The sequence below is a fragment of the Octopus sinensis genome, linkage group LG3 (genome assembly GCF_006345805.1).
Source record: "Octopus sinensis linkage group LG3, ASM634580v1, whole genome shotgun sequence".
Taxonomy (NCBI): Eukaryota; Metazoa; Mollusca; class Cephalopoda; order Octopoda; family Octopodidae; genus Octopus; species Octopus sinensis.
Genome location: NC_042999.1, coordinates 92,211,669 through 92,231,156, shown reverse-complemented (window position 1 = coordinate 92,231,156; position 19,488 = coordinate 92,211,669). Strand labels below are relative to the sequence as shown.

General features: G+C 33.9%; 1 protein-coding gene across 1 annotated transcript in view; it reads left to right on the top strand.

Moving 5' to 3' along the window:
• LOC118762512 (meiosis 1 arrest protein-like) overlaps window positions 1-19,488 on the top strand; it is a 168,353-nt gene that overhangs the window by 144,077 nt on the left and 4,788 nt on the right. The window contains exons 10-11 of the mRNA XM_036501158.1: window positions 952-1,053; window positions 9,173-9,424. Coding sequence (XP_036357051.1) covers window positions 952-1,053; window positions 9,173-9,424 — 354 coding nt within the window. The remainder of the gene's footprint in view (window positions 1-951; window positions 1,054-9,172; window positions 9,425-19,488) is intronic.

Sequence of the window (19,488 nt, the reverse complement as noted above, 5' to 3'; positions counted from 1 at the left end):
ACTCGCGCCAAATTTATCGGCAGCAAATAAATATAAGCCGCCGATTCCATTACGGAATTAACCAGAAAATTCATAATTAATCAATATAGGGTGGCAAAAAATTTTGTAGAATTTTTTTTTTTTTTTTTTTGCCACCAGCGGCCTAGTGGGAAAAAATTAAATAGTCATAGACCATTTTTAAGTTCAACATCACAATCAAGGAACGGCCATAATAGGCCATTCACCCACTAGAAATAACAGCCAAAGCTTCAACCGCAAATAAACATCAATTCCGTAAACCAGGAGAAAATTAAAAAACATTTACCCTGTAATTTCTTATACGATGCACCGTTTCATCAACTGTTTAATGGTAAACTAACCTGATTAAATTAAATCAAGCCAATCTTCCATAGGCCCTTAGAATCATCAGTAAGAAATAGCCAAGTCGGAACAGATATTTTCACGAGGCATTTCCGACCCTGCCTCGGCAATATCTGACCTAAAATTTTCAAATCATCGCACTCGCGCCAAATTTATCGGCAGCAAATAAATATAAGCCGCCGATTCCATTACGGAATTAACCAGAAAATTCATAATTAATCAATATAGGGTGGCAAAAAATTTTGTAGAATTTTTTTTTTTTTTTTTTTTTTGCCACCAGCGGCCTAGTGGGAAAAAATTAAATAGTCATACGAGAAAGAAGCAACAAGAATGGATTAGTTTTTAGTACAATTGTTTCATACAAAGACAGGCTTTATTACAAGTTGCAAAAATTGCAGCAGATAAAAGTGTCCCGTACTCATATATATATATGGATGGATGGATGGATATTGCAATCTATTGGTTGTATATATATATATATATTCTACATATTATGCTTTTGTTTGTATTAATACTGAGACATATTTGGAAGGCTATATATATTCAGAGTAATGTATGTTTTTAAACAAAGTTCTTTGTACAATTTTACAGCCCTATATACTGGAGCCAACAAGTTCTTGGAAAATTGATTGGGATGAACTTGAAAGCAACAGAGCCAACTTCCAGGCTCTTTGCCATATCTTGTTGGAAAAGGTAAATGATATTGCCTTATTTGAAGTTGAAATCTTATATTCTTTTTAATAAATTTTTTTCTATTTTTATTACTTGCTTTGCTTTGTTGATGATTATGAATATAATGATTATGGTCATCATAACCATCATTGTCATCACTACATTTTTGCTATTACAGCTACTGCTGCTACTAATAAAACTGCTAGTACTGTTGCTGTCTGATATTTTGATAGAGTTGGGGATGGGAGCTAGTCAATTACTTCAACTCCAGTGCTTAACTGGTAATTATTTCATCGACCACAAAAAGATGGAAGACAAAGTCAACCGTGGCAGAATTTTTGCCTCAGAACATAAAGTCAGATGAAATGCTGTTAAGCATTTTGTCTAAAGTGCTAATGATCCTGCTTATAATAATTCTTTTTAATTTTGGTATAAAGCCAGTAAATCTGAGGGGAGAGGATGAGTTGATTACAGTGACCCCAGTATTTGACTGGTACTTTTTTATTAACCCTGTAAGAATGAAAGGCAAAGTCAGTTTTGGGGGCATTCAGAAGTCAGGAAGAAACATCACTAAGTATTTTGTCCAGTGCTATACCAATTCTACTTGTCCACTGCCCTAATAATTATATTGGTTTGAAATTTTGGCACAAGGCCAGCAATTTCAAGGGATGGGGTTAAGTTAGTTGCATTGGCTCATGTCTTCAACTGGGTCTTATCTTATCAGCTCCAAAAGGCTGAAAGGCAAAGTCAACCTTGGTGGCATTTGAACTTAGAATGTGAAAATGGAAGAAACGCCATTAAGCATTTCTTTTGGTGTTAATGGTTCCTCATAGTAATAATATTGATAATAAGAAAGAGCTACAGTTATTTGACTGATCTAGGATTTGCTCACAATGAAAAATACATACCACCCTAAAAGTAATATCAACAGGCTCTATTTAGCAAGAATAAAAGAAGGTAAATGTTTGTTAATGCAGAAGACACCATTGCTACAATTTGGGGCTTGAAAAACTGTTTCTTTTATAGTGAGGAAACACTCTTCTCTGCAGTTAGAAATATTGAAGCCACTTAAATGGGGAAAGAATTCAAGAACAGAAAGAAGAATGACATAAAAAAATATTTGGAAAGACAAAGAACTCTGTGGCCAATTAATATGATAAGTTGGTTTTGGTTTATAGATGGAAACCTGAAACAAGAAACTGCATTGCTAATTATAGAATTTGGTCAAGATAAAAATTGATGAAACTCAGTCACAGAGCAAATGTGTGGAAAATGAGACAAAAGTATATCTCCCTGTTAAGAGCAGTATGTTTGCATACAAATTGTATAACGGTATCATGCATAGCTGTATTGGTAAAAAAATGCAGTGGGATATTAACCAAATTTGTGGATTCAAAGTGAGAGAAAATTCTTTTCTACTCTAAGCACAAAGCCCAAAATTTTTGGGAAAGGGGCCAGTTGATTAGATTGACTCCAGTATGCAATTGGTACTTCATTTATCGACCCTGAATGGATGAAAGGCAAAGTCGACCTCAATAGAATTTGAACTTAGGACGCAAAGACAGATGAAATACCGCTAAGCATTTCGCCCATCATGCTAATGTTTCTGCCAGCTCGCCACCTTAAAATGAGAGAAAATTGGTATGAACATGAACCAGTGGCTGTGATGGTGAAAGACAACTGCTGGATTTCAGGAAATTTCTCCAGAAAGAGTGATCATACTATTGAAGCTGGTAGACCAGATGTGATTACAGAAGTTAGTAAAACCAATGTAGGAGTATAGACTTTTCAATTCCATGATATAGAGTGGATATTAAGGAAACTGATAACACTGAGAAATATCAGAACCTAACCATAGAGATGAAGAGATTGTAGAACACAAAGGTGAGAACTATTTCTGTGGTAGCTGCTGTACTCTACCCAGTACCCAAAGTGCTACTTAAGAGGCTAAAGAATCATAGAATTATGATACATACTGTTAACCTGCAGAAAATCCTAAGAAAGATTCTTGAGATTTGAAGAGACTTGTCACCAGGCCTTAGGATAGTGTTCCTGTTAATTAAATTAGCATGTAACAGCTTTTTTACAATAATAATAATAATAATAATAATAATAATGATGATGATGATGATAATAGTGTTATTGCTACTGGTAACATGTAATCCAACACAAACTGTTACATGGTTGAGCCATCAGTGACAAAACTGGCAACCCTAACAAGCTCTTGGCCTGATAAGTGGGGTGGATTTTGTTGGATACACTGCTGGACAAAAAAGCAAAACCTGTTTGAGGGAAGAGCAACTCACTAGTCAACAACCATTCAACCGTATAAGTTTTTCTTTGTTTGCTGCATGAGTAAATATTGGAGATGGCAACCAGCACAGAATAACCAACTTCAACAAGGACAGACTGATCTGTTGGAAGTCTTGGCTGGCAACCTGTCTAGAGATGGTGGCACAATATAACTACTGGTTGGTGGTAACCATAAAAAACACACCTCATTCATGAGAGAAATGTCTAAAATGAAATGTAATTCTAATGATGCTTGCAAGATGGCATTTAGTCTAGATAAATATGTTGTTCTTGAACTGAAGAGAGGGTGAAACATAGACTGGAACGAAGTACAACTTCCAGATGATGAGTCTATAAGAGAAGTGAACTGAGAAGGTTACAAGTACCTTGGAATTTTACATGTAAGCAAGATGATGAACACCAATATGAATGAAAACATTTCTTATGAATATACTAGAAGAGTTAAGAAGCCATATGGATCCAAGTTGAATACAGGAAACCTGATCTGAGGCATCAGTGCTTGGGCTATAAGCCTAGTATGCTACTATATGGGAGTTGTGGAAAAGGAAAAAGAGGAACTGGCTACCAGGGACTAAAGAACTAGGAAGATAATAGCCATGCATGAGTGCCTTCATACTTGGTGTAACATAGCAAGGCTTTACCTACCTAGGAAGGAAGATGGAAAGGGATTGGTTGGAACAGAAGACATCATTATAAAAGTGACCAAGTCCTTGCATGCCTATCTTTGAAATTGCAATGGAAAAATGCTGCTGACTGCACTGAGTGATCAGTGATCAGTGATCACGTTGAGATCGTTCAGGAGTACAAAATGAGAAGTAATGAAGAACAGATCATCAATTGGAAACAGCAGATGAAGCTGCTGAAGACGTTTGGAGATGGCTAAGATATTGAGTTTTAAAAAAGAAAAGCAGAAAGACTGATCCTTGTTGATCAAGAACAAGCTTTATGAACCACCTCAATCAAGTGCAGCATTGATAAGACAGTACTATCACCTTTGTGTAGATCATATGAAAAATAATCTGAGGTGGTTAGACATATAATCAGTGGATGCCCAAAAGGAGTGCAAAAAATTCTATGACAAAGTGGCATTGCAATTACACTGAGTGTTGTGCAGGAAATATGGGGCAGAATGTCTCAATAAATGAAATGAGCACCAACCATTGTCAGTAGTGGAAAATAATCAAGTGAAACTCATGTGAGATATGCCAATCTACACAGATAATAATCTGCAATGTAATCAACCAGATATCACCCTCCTATAGAAGGAGTCTAAAGAATGAACCTTCATTGACAGATCAGAATATTGTGAAGACAAAGAATAAGTAAGTCAATACCAAGACCTGGCATTGGAAGTAAAATGCATCTATTGAACCTCAAAAGGGAGCATGGTACCTACTATGATTGGTGTACTTGGAACCATCTCAAAGGAAGTAATGTTTTGGCATATGAAGCTGAAAATACCAAAACTCCAAAGGAAGTACATGGTTGGCAGCATTATTTAGAACAGTACATGTGTTGAGGAAAGTGTTGTGTCTCTAAGCTAAAGGAAGGAGCTGGGACATGATATAGATATCTCTGGAAAAAAAGAATAATGATGGTGGTGGTGGCAGTGGCGGCGGTGGTGACGTACCAATGACCTGATGTAAAATCAATGCACTGATGCAGTACCAGGCTGTGGCTCTCATGGCTTCTGATCTTAACTAATTGGATGTATTAACATGCACATGTTTTTTGTTTTGATGTAACAGATGGACTACAGCAAATATTCTGCTCAGGACCAGAGATTTGCTTGTCAGTTACTTGATATTCACCAGTTGAGCATTTTTCTTAGTGGCTGACAATATGTACATCTCTGATCATGGGTAGGAGTAGTGGAGGATCACCATAGCTGTGTTGAGAGGAATTCTTTGGGGTTTGAATATTTCACCTCTGGAAACATGATTATTTCATTCATCATCCTTAAACAAACCTTTTTCAGGAACCTTTTTTGCAGGATGGACTACTTGACCTGAAGAAAATTCTAACTGGGGCCCACCTGTAAGATCATGCACTGTTTGTCTTGATATGTGGTCCCCACGTTGCACACATAATAAGCGGAAAGTGTAACCTCTTGAAAGAGCTGTTCTTCACTCCTGCTCCAGAGCGTCGGCTGCGGGGTCATTCCGAAAAGCTCTACCTGCGATGATTTCATCTCAATCGAAGGAGAGGAGCTTTCTCCGTCCTGGTTGCGGATCCGTGGAACAAGCTGCCAGACGAGATGGTGAAGATGCCGACGACCGCTTTGTTCAAAGCCTCCCTTGACCTCAAGTGGCCTGAACTCTTTACATGAACACCACCCTGTACTTAACTCCATGTCCCCCTACATGGCCTTGCTATTTGCTTTTGAGCCAAATTAACTAACTAACTAACTAACTAACTAACATAGTTGTGATGCATGTGCCTGGTGTACCTTTATGAGCTGAATGGTCATGATGGGTATATTGGGCTTCATATATCTGTATTCCAGTGTCACTTTGATGCCCTGATGCAGTACTAAGCAGAGGCTCCCATGGCTTCTGATTTTAACCAATTGGAAGCTTTATTTTGTACTAGCAGTATAGCCCGGCTTTGCTCGGGATTAAATTAGGATTATTAAGCTAATCAAGCTCTTTATTTCAAAGCAAACTAAGTAACATTGACTCCAAATTTGAGTGAAATCTGTTGAAATTGGTAAACTTTTGACTGAAATTTTGCAGACAATTTGATTGGGAAATCCCATAAGGAATCAGTTTATCGATTTTTTCCACTCATCGATTGTTTTTTTTTTTTTTTTCGTTTTTGGAGAACTTAAAGCATTCAAAGCTCCCATGAGTCCTAAGTAATGCTGGCATCAAGTTTGAACAAAATACATAAAAATTGGTAGACGTTATGGTTGAAAATGGGGTGAAACCAATTTAAGGAATCAGTTTATCGATTTTTTTAATCCTGATTAAATGGAAAACCCCATAAGGAAATAGTTTATTGATTTTTCACCCCAAATAGGACTTAACCAAACATTGCTGATTAAAAAACATCTATATTTATACTTTAAAGTTGGTTTTCATACCCAACCCAGTTCTGCAGAATCAGTGTCGTGACGGGAACGCATGGGTTGGGAGTTTGATCGGTAGAGGTGATCAGGTTGCATATGCCAACCCTTTTGAACCCCCCCCCCCCATCATGTAATCCCACTTTGCCCATGGGTTGAGAACCCTTCCAGCAACTGTCTTCATTCATATGCATTACATGACTGTATTAGTACAGTTTCCTCTCTTACATATTACATCTAATGCTTCATATACCCAATTTATCTCTCAAATCATTTACACTCTGTTGTATATGCACACTGACATTACCCATCCACCAGAGCATACTGGCTTCATTTGTTTCAAAGCCTTCACATGTTCTTAGTAGTCACAGCCCATGTCTCACTGCCATGTAACATAGCTTTTCATACACAGGTATCATACAATCTGCCTTTCGCTCTTGGGGAGAGGCTCTTCATTACTAACCGAGGTAATAGTTCTTTAAAAAATTCTATTTTCTTACAACAATAAATGTATTTCCTTACAGCAATAAATATACCACCTTGTATCTTTACTTAATGGTTCATTCATAATTGCTTAGATTATACTTCAGCAAGGAAAATGAAACATGTATGAAATTTTGTCCCATACATACAGGAATAAATAAAGCAAAATATTATTTATTCCTCATTTCATATTCATTTTAGGTTTTTAATATTGTTTACATATTCATTGTAACTTAACTACTAGTAATAGGTATGAAATAGCAGGAGTTCTTGCATTTCAGCAAGGTTTAATACTATTAAGTAGTGTAATATGCTTTGCCTACATTTGCAATAAACAACTCCTATGAATGACTTCATTATAAGATAAGTTGTCTAACATCTTAACCTATCAGCCACTAAAGCTCTGAGATAGATAGATATCATTTGAAACAAGATAAATGTATCATTTATAACTTGTTGATTGTAGAAGAATGAGTTCATATTGATAAACACAATACTGAATATATGATTAAATTGAATTTTCCAAAGAAAATAAACTAATAATGTGACAGTTATAATGTAACAGTAAATTTGGGATAATATTGAGCAGTTTTGTTATAAATGGTAAACAGCTTGTAAATAATAACTAACTTGTATAAAAAGAATTTTGTAAACAAAATATTTTGCATTACATTTGATTTCCAAAATATTTCTTTCATAGCAAGCTATCATTTCACATAAATGATGTTATTCTAATTCACTTCTCATTGTGCAACAAAAGAAATTACTGAAATGGTTTGGCATTTAATTAGCTTATATGAAAATGAAATTCTTTATGTGTTAATATGGTTCTAAACTCTATGGCAATTTTCAATGAGAAATTCAGTGTACACTTCTTTGTATTTGAGATATACAATTTTCGATATATTATGGATCCAAACATTTCAATTTTCTTCTTGTAATTTTGTATTGACAGAATTTTTCCTTTTTATTTTATTTTCAGTTTGTTTATTTGCCTTACCCAAAAAGCAGTTGACATTCTCTCCCTATTTTACTTTTTATCAATTACTATTTCAGTTTTCTATCATCAATTCAAATAGAGAAGCTAAGGCTGTGAGACTTAAAATATAATAAACCTGGCATAAACAGTAGATAGCCATTCCAAATGCTTTAGCCCTTTTCTTACCATATATCTGTTGACATACACACCTTTGTTTAATCTAGTTTTAAATATAATATAAAATTTAGTAAAACATCTTTGTAATTACTAAGTTAGTGACTGAAACAAGCTGATATGAGATTTTGAAGGAAGATTTTAATTTAGGTCACTTTAAAACAGAACATTTGTATCAAAGAACTAAGGATGGCTTCAAAATGACACTAGATATTACAATTTTTTAAAACATCCAAGATTCCAGAATATGTCTGTTGTCCCCATATAATAGTTAATCGAAGAGGTGGAAGTAGGAGCAAGTGTTACGTGACTGTAAGAGTAGCCAGTATATTATTGTAGCTTGTAAAAGCTTTCAGTTGTTGAAAACTTAACAAGAAAAGTAAACTCAATACCAATAAACATTTTATCCTTTTTTCAAAATTTGTTTTTTCCTTTTCAATTAAAAAAGATTATTGCTTAGTTAATTAAAAAAAATTTGAACGGTTTAAGGACATCATATTTATAAGGCTTGGACCATATCATCATGTGAAGTACTATATATATATATATATATATAAATTGGTTTCAGATATTGGCGCAAGGCCAGCAAGTTCAGAGTAAGAGGATTGTTGATTACATCAACCTCAGTGTTCAACTTACATATTTTATCAACCCTGAAAGGATGAAAGGCAAAGTTGACTTTGGCAGAATTTGAACCCAGAGTGTAAAGACATGAAATGCTGCTAAGCATTTTGCTTGGTGTGAGGATTCTGGCAGTTCATGATTTTAAGTTCTATTAGAATCATTATTTCTAATGCAGCATTTTACATGACAGTGGAAAATATTACAGGGCAGTGAAATAATAGTAATGAAAGTTAAAAACCTGGCATTCCAATTAAGGGCTTGAATTATAAATTCAAAATAGGAAAATGTTTTCCTCAAGAAAATTGGTATCTGAAGATTATCAAAGACTAGACCACTATAAACATAATGTAAAACATAATAATATGAAATATATATTCTATAGACAAAAATTTTGTAATTATTGTTGCCTTAACGCTTCTCAGAAATTTAGAAAGGAATTTTTTTGTTTTATTTTAAGAAGTTTAATATGATATAAACTGTTTGATTTGTCTTTCACACAGGAATATGTGTTAATTGGTCAACTTGGACAGGAAACAATTTCTTCAGTTCCACCACAAAATAATCTCCTGCATGATTCCTTTCTGAAAACTAAACATCCTTTGGGTTGCTTTGTTTTACTGCCATCACAATCAGGTAAAATGCTGATTAAATCATTGGCTTGTAAAGAATTAATGGTAGCACAAGGTCAAACCCTTCAAGCTGAAATTCCTTCACACAGCAATCTTCAAATGGTAGAATCTTCAATTTCTCAAGTAAGTTGAACTGATTTATTACTCTATATTTTAATGTTTTGACACTTGCATAACTTCGCATATCTTTTTAGCAAAGGTTTTAACATATAGATGGTTTTCCCTGCTTGAAACCTCTCACCGGAAAAGTAGCAATTGAAATTGTTCTCCAGTTATTTGCATATTTAGCAACATAGCACTTACACTAATAAGATTTAAAATTATGATATTTCTATTTCTGTCCATCACCTTGAATTCAATGTTATTTTCTGGAAATATAACTCTGAATTATTTGTTTATGAAAACGTCTAAGAAAGAGTTATGTTATTCTTTTATGCTTAAGATACATGGTTCTCATAACTTTTCTAAAATTATACACTTTCCTAATATAATAATGAGAGTGGTATTTTTATATATTTGGATATATATATATATATATTTGTCCAGAACCATGACGGCTGTGGAGGAGGAGAGAAAATAGTAATTCAATGAAGGAGAAAATAGTGAGAGTTATAGCCCTGACTGAGAGAAAATAATTGCAATGAGAGAAAGGAAGGGGTGATATATAAATAAGGAATGAAGTTGGTGAAAAAATAAATCAGCGTTTCAACTTTGTGTGAATATATGTGTGTATGCATGTGCATGTACAAGGGAAGTATATGAATGTTTGTATGTCTGTTTATTATGTACCTTATTTTCTACCTGATTTATATATAATATACTACAACTTGCTGTCATTATTGATGGCACGTGGTCAGCTAGTGATTTATCAAACAGTTACTGAAAATTTTATTCCATAATCATTGTGTTCAATCAAATTCTTTGCAATATATTGATAAATTATTTACTTTATTTACAACAAAGCATCCTAGCATTCAAAGTTAAGGTCATCATGTCTGAAACCATCTTTTTCCCAGTTCTTTGATCCCACACTTATACCAGTTCTTATCTTTCAAGGTGAAGAACTCCTTCCCTGAAGCTTTCGCCACCTTTTTGTTGATGAAGCATCACAAGCCCAGGAAGTGAGCCATGAATCAGAACAAATAATAGAGGGAGATATTTTTCTGCTTCTTAATGTGCATAAGCTTTAGTTATGCAAAGGCAAGCTTCTGGAGTCTGTCATTAAACATGGGTGTTTCAAACACATGATGCTTTGCATCTAGTGAAATTTTAAAGCAGAATTATAAGGATATAATTCACAATGTGTTCATTCTGAATGATCGAACCATTGAGACCAACTTGTACTCTGAATAGCTGGAGTGGCTGTATGCCATTGTGCAGCAAAAGTACCTCATATTGGTTAGTAGAAAGCAAACTCTTCTGCTGCAAGACAACATAAGACTGCATACCACTCACACAACCTAGAATAAACACAGAAACCTGGGGGAATCAAGCAGATGTCACACCTAGCATGTAGTTCAGAATTAGTTCCCCTCAATTATTACTTGAAGATTATTACTTATTCCAAACCATGGCTCACTTAGATTATTACTTGTTCCAAACCACGGCTCACTTCCTGTGCTTGTGATGCTTCATCGACCAAAACAAGGTGGAAGCTTTAGTGAAGGAGTTCTTCACCTTAAAGGACAGAAACTGGTAGAAAGGTGACTGGAGACAGTGCAACACAATGGCTTCTACTTTGAACGTTAGGATGCTTTTGTTGTAACTTGATGAATAGAACAAATAAGTTACCAAATTTTGAAAAACTTTTCACTCAACTCAGTACCTTTCAGAATTAGTGAATGGTAAGCATTATAAAATGTTTAAGCTGAAATTCTGGGAAATAATGGACACTTTTGATATGAAATATATCATTACTTGCTAAACATTTAGAGTAAAAATTAATGGCTTTATCCTTTAGTAGTACTGAAAAGTTATTTAAGTGTGCTTTCTATACATACAAACAAACATACATGCTACATACATACATACATACATACATACATGGTGATGGCTGCCCCCTCATTATCGAGTATGGCCATTGCACAAAGCTTAATCAATGTTGTTATCGTGCAATGCCTGTGCAAGAAGATTTTTTTTTTTTAAAGTGAGGAAAGGCTGTGCACTGAGTCAATCTCACTCACTCAGCAACAGCAGCCATAAACCGAAAAGAAGAACAAGTCATCATCACGGTAACCACTGAGCCGCAGGTTTTATGTCGGAGTTATCCCAGTTACCTGAGTTACCTTCTCTTAGAAGGATGCCCTAACAAAGGCTGGGAGTCCTTCACTCCCAATGGTTTAACTGCGCGATCGGGTATTTAGTCCGATTATTTCTATGTCTCCGCGTATGATATAGCCTTAAGACATTTATTAGATGGCCATTGACTCTCAAGAGTTCCTCCGCCATACATACATACATACATATGTGTGTGTATATGTATATTTACATTATATACATATACATCTGTTTGTTTATCTATTTAACAATAAAAAGCAGGAAACAGATGTGGTATTAAATGCTTTATAGCACATACGTGTGTTTCAGCAAAATGCTGAAATAATTATATAATTGTAGTAGAAACATAAATATATCTATGAATAATAATCACAAAACCAATTAGTTATTTTGAATGCATTTAATGCATGCATTGCAAGTGGTTGCATAACAAATTTTTACTTAGAGATGACTCTCTTCACTTGTTACTAGTGAAATATGTTAGTGGAATCAAGTTCAATGGATAAGAAAATTCTCAAAAAACCATAGACAATAAACAGCAAAAACATAGATCCTAGATCCTATGTTCATTCTTAGCATTTGCTTGTTCTAGAATTTTAGATTTGGCTTGTACTTTATGAGAATCTATATTACTCCCTTCTTGAAGAAATGCTATCCTCTGCTGATCCATGACTGTGCTAAATGAGATACAATTTTGCTTCATGCCTGGAAGACTTACCACAGCTGCACTTTTTTTTGTGAGGCAACTGCAGAATACTTCACAAAGAGAAACCCCTATTGTTGGCATTCACTGACTTGGTGAAGCTGTTTAGCAGGGTACCACATTTAATGATCACTTAAGAAATTCAGTGTAGATTGAATGTGAGTGTTGTACATAAGAGCCATCCACTAATTCACTTTATATAGCCTTCTATGTATTTCAGTTAAATTATGAAATACTTTCAGATTTAGACTAGTTTCATAACACAATTATATCTTTTTATTTTGTTCATTGATATATTAAGATACTGCTTCGTACACAACTTAAAAGGTTCTTAAATAAATGTTACAGAAATTTTGTCTTTAAAACTACTTATATTGCAGGCAAGTTAAAAGTAAAATCTGAAATATAAGGTTATTTAAATTTTTGTTTAAAGATCACTGTATAAAATATGCCATTAATCAATATCACATTGTCTCATATTATATTATATTATATTATATTATATTGTATTATGCTGCTTACTAAATGTCCATTACTTTTACTAGCAGAAAGACCACCCTCCGGGCAGTTTTCAGCTAGCCACTCGATAATATTTCCACATTTGATTCCCAATTCTAATAATTTTTATGATATTTCATGTCTAATTATTTCTTTGTATAATAGTGCTCACTTGCTTAGTAAATATTGCTTTCATTATTTTATCAGACATAATCTCTCTTTTTTAAAGAGCCAATCTGTTATATCTATTTATCATTAATAACTGGTAGAACTTACTTAGGTGTGCATAGATAGATAGATAGATAGATAGATGGACAGATGGATGGGCACTCACACACACAAAAGTCTGGTGCTGTGAGAACACATAGAATGACGTTTCCTTACTCTTTCAAATATATCCATATTTAAAATAACCTAATATAACGATACTATTCATTTGGCATGTGTTGAAAAATGCCACAGCAATTTAATTCCACATAAATGTATGTTACTTTACATATAACTTATGTGTTAATTCTATTTACTGAAACTTGCTAAAAAGCATATTTTGCTTTAAAGTAGTATCTCCTTGTAGACACAATTGTCAGTAATCATACTGTTTCCATTTCTCTCAGTCAATATTTTTACATTAGTCTTCTTTCAAACTCAAGTTAATGCAACATATAGCTGACCATGTGAGAAGAATTGTGTCGGAAGATATATTCCAATTTGTTCGAAAGCCTGTTCGTCCCTTGTTGCATGTCAAGGCAAAAGCTCGCTTGACAGGAAATTGTTTGTGCGTAGATATAAACGGAAATTCCATTTCTTGAGATACATGTAGTATTCTTGGGATTAGCAGAGTTGATCCTGCATAAGGACCGGAAGCAACATCAGCCTAAATAAGATGATCATGTAAACTGACAATGATATAGTGTGTGCCATTGCAATGTCCGTTAGTAGCATCTAAATTTCTCAGAAGCATTATGCATCAACTTTTTCTTCAGTTTGAGAATGTGTGGTGGAAACTCTGATGGTATAAGCTTGTTGATGAACTCAGTTGGGTACAGTGTTTCATTATCAATTGTATCTGAGCTTCTGTATATTTTTAGCTCACCAGAGATCCTGGTCAACAGAAAATCATTCACAAATTGTGCTGCATCATTTGTTGGAGTAACAATGGCTCTATTGGCAAGCCACACGTGGTTTGTGAAGTTATTTTTGAGGTCAGCATATACAAAATCACATAGATCTGAAAGAGGCAAGGGTCATTGGGTAATCTGATTTTGAATTCATCTAGGCTTTGTTCGATGGAAATGTTACAATTTCCTACATCAAGAAGGTAATTAGTAAACTCTCTTTCATCAGAATGACCTTCTGTAAGAATTCTTAGGTTGGTTGTTAATTCCACTATTTCCACATGATCGCAAAGAAATAAATCTCTTTTGTGTGGCATCAACAATCAGTGATCATTTTCAAGTAGAATATTCTCCTCTTGAGTTACCCTAACTAGTCGGTCATGTGTGGCAAAGATAAAATCATGTCTACATCTCCGTGCATATTCAGTTGTCTGTTTTGGTTGCTTTGCCCTGGTTTCATCTGATTCAGTTGCCTGTCTTTCTCTTTGCTATTGTGCCTTTGCTGCTAAATTTTCTTTTTCAGTTGCATATTATATATAAAGAAAAGCTCATTAAAAACTATCTTGTTTAGCATGCTAGAAATAGCAGCATCAAATAATTGTTATTATTGTAATGCTTATAGCGTTCCATACCAGCAAAATGACATCTTCATTTAAAAAAAACAACAAAATTATACCTGTATATTAAAGAACTTTTATTTTATCAAAAATATTCATTCAACAATCTCTGGAAACTGATAATATTCTGGAAATTGTGCCTCGTATCAAAGTTATAGAGCTATTTTGTGTAATAGCATGCATTCATTCAACACAAAATCATTTAAAAATTATACCAGTATATCAAAAAATTTTCATTTTATTAAAAATATTCATTTTATAAACTGATAACATTCTTGAATTTGTGTTTCATATTCAAGTTATATAGCTATTATTAAATTATCATTAGTAAAAATAGAGGTGAGCGAGAATGAGAGACTGTTGCAAATAAAAACGTAAAATGTTGCCTGCAACGAATAAATAGTGTTTGTTAAAACCGTGTTTATTAAAATCTACTCTGCAGTTAATGCAATGGATATTTAAATTCATGAAAAATTGAACACAGTGAATGCAATGAATATTTAAATTTGTCAGGATTTAGGGTTAAAAAAATTCAATAAACTTCAGAAATCAAAATTATAGGCAATTTCTTAGAATATAAATTTATAAAAATATTTCCAGACAGCCAAGCTTTTGATATTGCTTTCTTTTAGTACTTTTAGTAATTGTTACATACCTAATTAATAAGCAGCTTTCTCCATTATAGTCTAAATAGCAAAATACTCATATATCATTCAAAACAAAATTTAGGATACAACTGACTCTTAGTTTGGTTGTGTGTATGGTCAAGCATTTTCATTTAAACCTTCTGACTTCATGTTATTTTATTTGAAGTAAGTAATGTTAATATTTGTGGTTACCGCCAAAAATATTTACTTATAACTCTGGGAAGCAGATTCATTACTGAGATGTTTGTAATTAATTTTAGGGATCACTGCAACACCAAACTCTAACCTTGTGTTTGAATAACATTGATTATTTTTCTGGAACAATACTTTTTTCAGTGGAGGTTTGTGTATTTTATAAGCCATCAAATATAATGATGATTATAATATTTTGTACAATAATAACTCACTGATTTGGTAAATTAAAATACTGACGAATTCAGCTGGAAGAGCATCATCATCATCATTATCATTATCATCGTTTAACGTCTGCTTTCCATGCTGGCATGGGTTGGACGGTTTGACTGGGGACTGACGAGCCAGATGGCTGCACCAGGCTCCAATCGGATCTGGCAGAGTTTCTACAGCTGGATGCCCTTCCTAATGCCAACCACTCCGAGAGTGTAGTGGGTACTTTTACATGCCACCGGCACGAGGGCCAGTCAGGCAGTACTGGTAACGGCCACGCTCAAATGGTGTTTTTTGCATGTCACCTGCATAGGAGCCAATCCAGCAGCACTGGCCACGCCCTCGCTCGAATGTTGTTTTTCACATGCCACCAGCACAAGTGCCAGTAAAGAGACATTAGTAATGATCACGCTCGAATGGTGCTTTTTACATGCCACGGGCATGGGGGCCAGCTAGCAGCCCTGTTAAGTTATTTTATCTTTTTTTAATCTCCATTGAGACTGTTAAAGGTTATCTAAAAGAATGTCCATTTTACACGTCACTAAGTGACTGTTCAGTGTTTTTTACAAATAGTGTTTTATACACACACCATTCAGCATTAAAAGAAAAATTAAGCAATAAAAAAAAATCGAGAGAAACTTTTGCAGGAAAGATAATCACATGATATTTAATTTTGTGCAAATGTGAAAACATAAAGATTGCTTTGATATTATATCAGGTAATAAAAGAGAATTATAATCATAGTGATAATATTCAATTTATTGAATATTGATGCATGAGGGTTTTGTTATTTCATCTAGAGAGCTTGGGAAAAAAATCTCAAGTGAAAATAAATAAGATTCATTTTGGGTATATTTATAATTGCAGTCACGTTAATTGTAGCAGAGCTCATTTACATTTTTCTTATGAATCAAATGCCATAAAAACAAATATACAGCTGATACACCTATTTTATTTTGGTTTGTTTACTTTATCTTCTTTATCTTCACATCATTATTCTAAATGCTAATTTCATCAAGATTTAATACATTTCCAACAGTAAAGTATTTATTGACTGATTAATGAGTTTACAGCACTTTGTTGAGGCATGTTGACAGAATCACTAGAACTTAATGGACTTCTGAGCCTTGCTAATTTACTATTGATCTCTGTTTCTGAATGATATTAGCTGTTTCAGAAACGCTTTAATATTTTATAGCCACCCACTCTTGATGCCAGCTTCATCTACTATCATATTTCTATATTGTTTTTAAGTATGATGGGATGCAGACATTCCATTCTCAGATTAAATGAAAATTTTTCTACCCCATTCAAGAATTTCTTTGTAATTTGTGTTTTATTTCTGCTCTAAACTAAAATATAGAAAAAGAATGAAGAATATTAAAAGCAGAATTAATAAATGTAAAGTGTACACAGTGAATATGGCCACCATGCATTTTCTGGGGATTTTTATTGTGATTTTATTGTGCAGAAATATAGAAAGGGAGACAAAAATGGTGTAACCTATGCAAGTACTAGTGGCAGCAGACCCAGAAGATTACAGATAAAGAACATTTGGTTGTAGAAACACTATTGCATTGCACTAAAAAGAAAACAATAGAAGCATTTAATATGATTTAATATAAGCATTTAATACCAAAAATGGTAGAGGAATAGGGGCCAAAACCAGACATGATTCCTCCTGATAATGTCTTTGGCCACTAGATGCTATAAAGAAGCTATTGAGATAGCAAACCATGAAACGTGGCTGGATTTCCTTTCTACTCTTCAATATTCACGTTGCTAACTTAAGCAGACTATATTTAAAGACTAGCAGTATCGCCCGGCGTTGCTCGGGTTGTAAGGGAACTAACTATATAAGCATTTTTAGAGAGTTATAGCCAAAAAATAGCAAAAAAATGCATTAAAAATTAAAAAAAATTTAGGTAAATTTTTTTTTTAAATCGTTGACACATCGTAGATATTTTTAGAGAGTTACTTCCCTTATATAAAAGCGAAAAAAATGCATTAAAATGGAAAAATATGATGGTAAATTTTTTTTAAATCGTAGACTCGTCGTAGACGCGCGCTAATACCCAGAAGGGCTCGATATGAATCACGACTATAAGATACCCGCTTTTGGTTAAACTGCACCGCAAAATGTGGGAGTAGTTACGAATCTAAATCGTAGGAGACAGACACACAACTTCACTCTTATATAAAGATGCTTTTTTTTTTCAGTCATAGAGTTAGATTTATGAAGGTTTTCAGTAGAAAATCCTTCGAATTCTGACTCGCTGCTTGATATAATGAAATTCGTATCCATTTTTTTGTCAGAATGAAATGTTAAAATATTGAGTTTTCTCAAATTTTGTCTTAATTGGTGGTAAAATTGAAAGAAATTTTTTATGGCATCACCCACTGGAAGTACTCTGAAAAATCATGGGTACACTCTAATTGAAGAAATTGTGTGAGGAGTAAATCGTTATGTATTTATTTGTTTCTGTTTGCTGTTTTTTTTTTTTTTAGTAGTGGTTTAAGGTACACCTCTCGTTTTATCGAATTAGTTTCACTTTAATCGCTGCAAACTTGCAAAGAGAAAGTCGTAGAAATGAGTGATAGCGTGAGTGAATGAGATCACTCCCTTTTTGTGTGTGTGTGTGTGCGAGTGCTGTAGCCCACATTAAGAGAAGCATTTGACTCATACACCACAATGTGAGTTTTCTGTAAATTTTGCTTAATTGGGGTTGAAATTTTAAAAACTGGACCTGGCATGACCCGATGCATTCTACTCTTAAAAATGCTAGGTAAATTGTAATTGAAGAAATCCTATATTGTAGATTTCTATAACTGACAAAGGGAGGCAGATAAAACCTGCCTTTATAATAAGAGATATGAGTAAAGTTATACCAATAGACGGTCGCTCTTCTCTTAACAGATATATTTTACCTTGCTGTTAAATTGTGGAGAAAATATTGATAATTTAATAAAGTTTAGAAAACAAAATCAGTGAAAATTGTCTGTAATTATGAAATAACTATTGAAGCAGCTTGGAAGTTTTTATTTCAAAGAAACTATTCACAGATTAGAATACAATCTCTAGAAACTTGCTTTCTTTTCTGTTGTATTAATGTTTTCATCAAATCTGATCCTTATCACCTCATCATATTTGTTACTTTACTTTTGCTTTTTGGATTTGATGGGTTGTTATTGTCTAAGTCATTAATGATATGATGTAATAGGTTCTGTAGCAGAATAATACAGCAAATAGGTTTGGATGGAGAGACAATACATGTTAGGTAGAAAAATGAGAATGAGTGAGATGAGTTGGGAAGAGTGACAGGGAGATAAGAAGGTATCAAATAGAGGAGTGGAGTAGCAGATGTAGACTTGACAGACACATTAGATGAGAAATCCAAATGTGTGCAGGTATATACACATCTATACACACATATATGTATTATGCCTCTAGCCTCAATCACTAAAACCATTTTTAACATTAGCTTTGCCATTCTTGCACAGTTGGACATTTTCTTAAGCACAGTGTGTCATTAATCGTCTCAGTCCTTTATAATATTCTCTATGAAGTTCAACCAGCATATCTCTCAACACATTTATACAAGCTAATCTTTTAAAATTCAAACAAATATTTTTCTCAGAATTCTTTTTGGTTGTCATTCTGAAAAGGAAGGATTGTATGAAGTATTTAGTGCAAAATCTAAGTAGTAAGATAAAGGACTGAGACAATTAATGACATGGGAAAGATAGGTGGGACAAGATGGCCTGGGAGAAGAAGGTAAGCAGCTAGCATGTGCAGAGAAGCAGAGACCATTATAATTGTGACAAAAAAGGTTGTTGCAACGTAATTGTTACATACAGTAAACAAGATAACCAAACGACCGTAAAAACAATGTAACAAACTAACAAATCTCTTTATGAACCAACA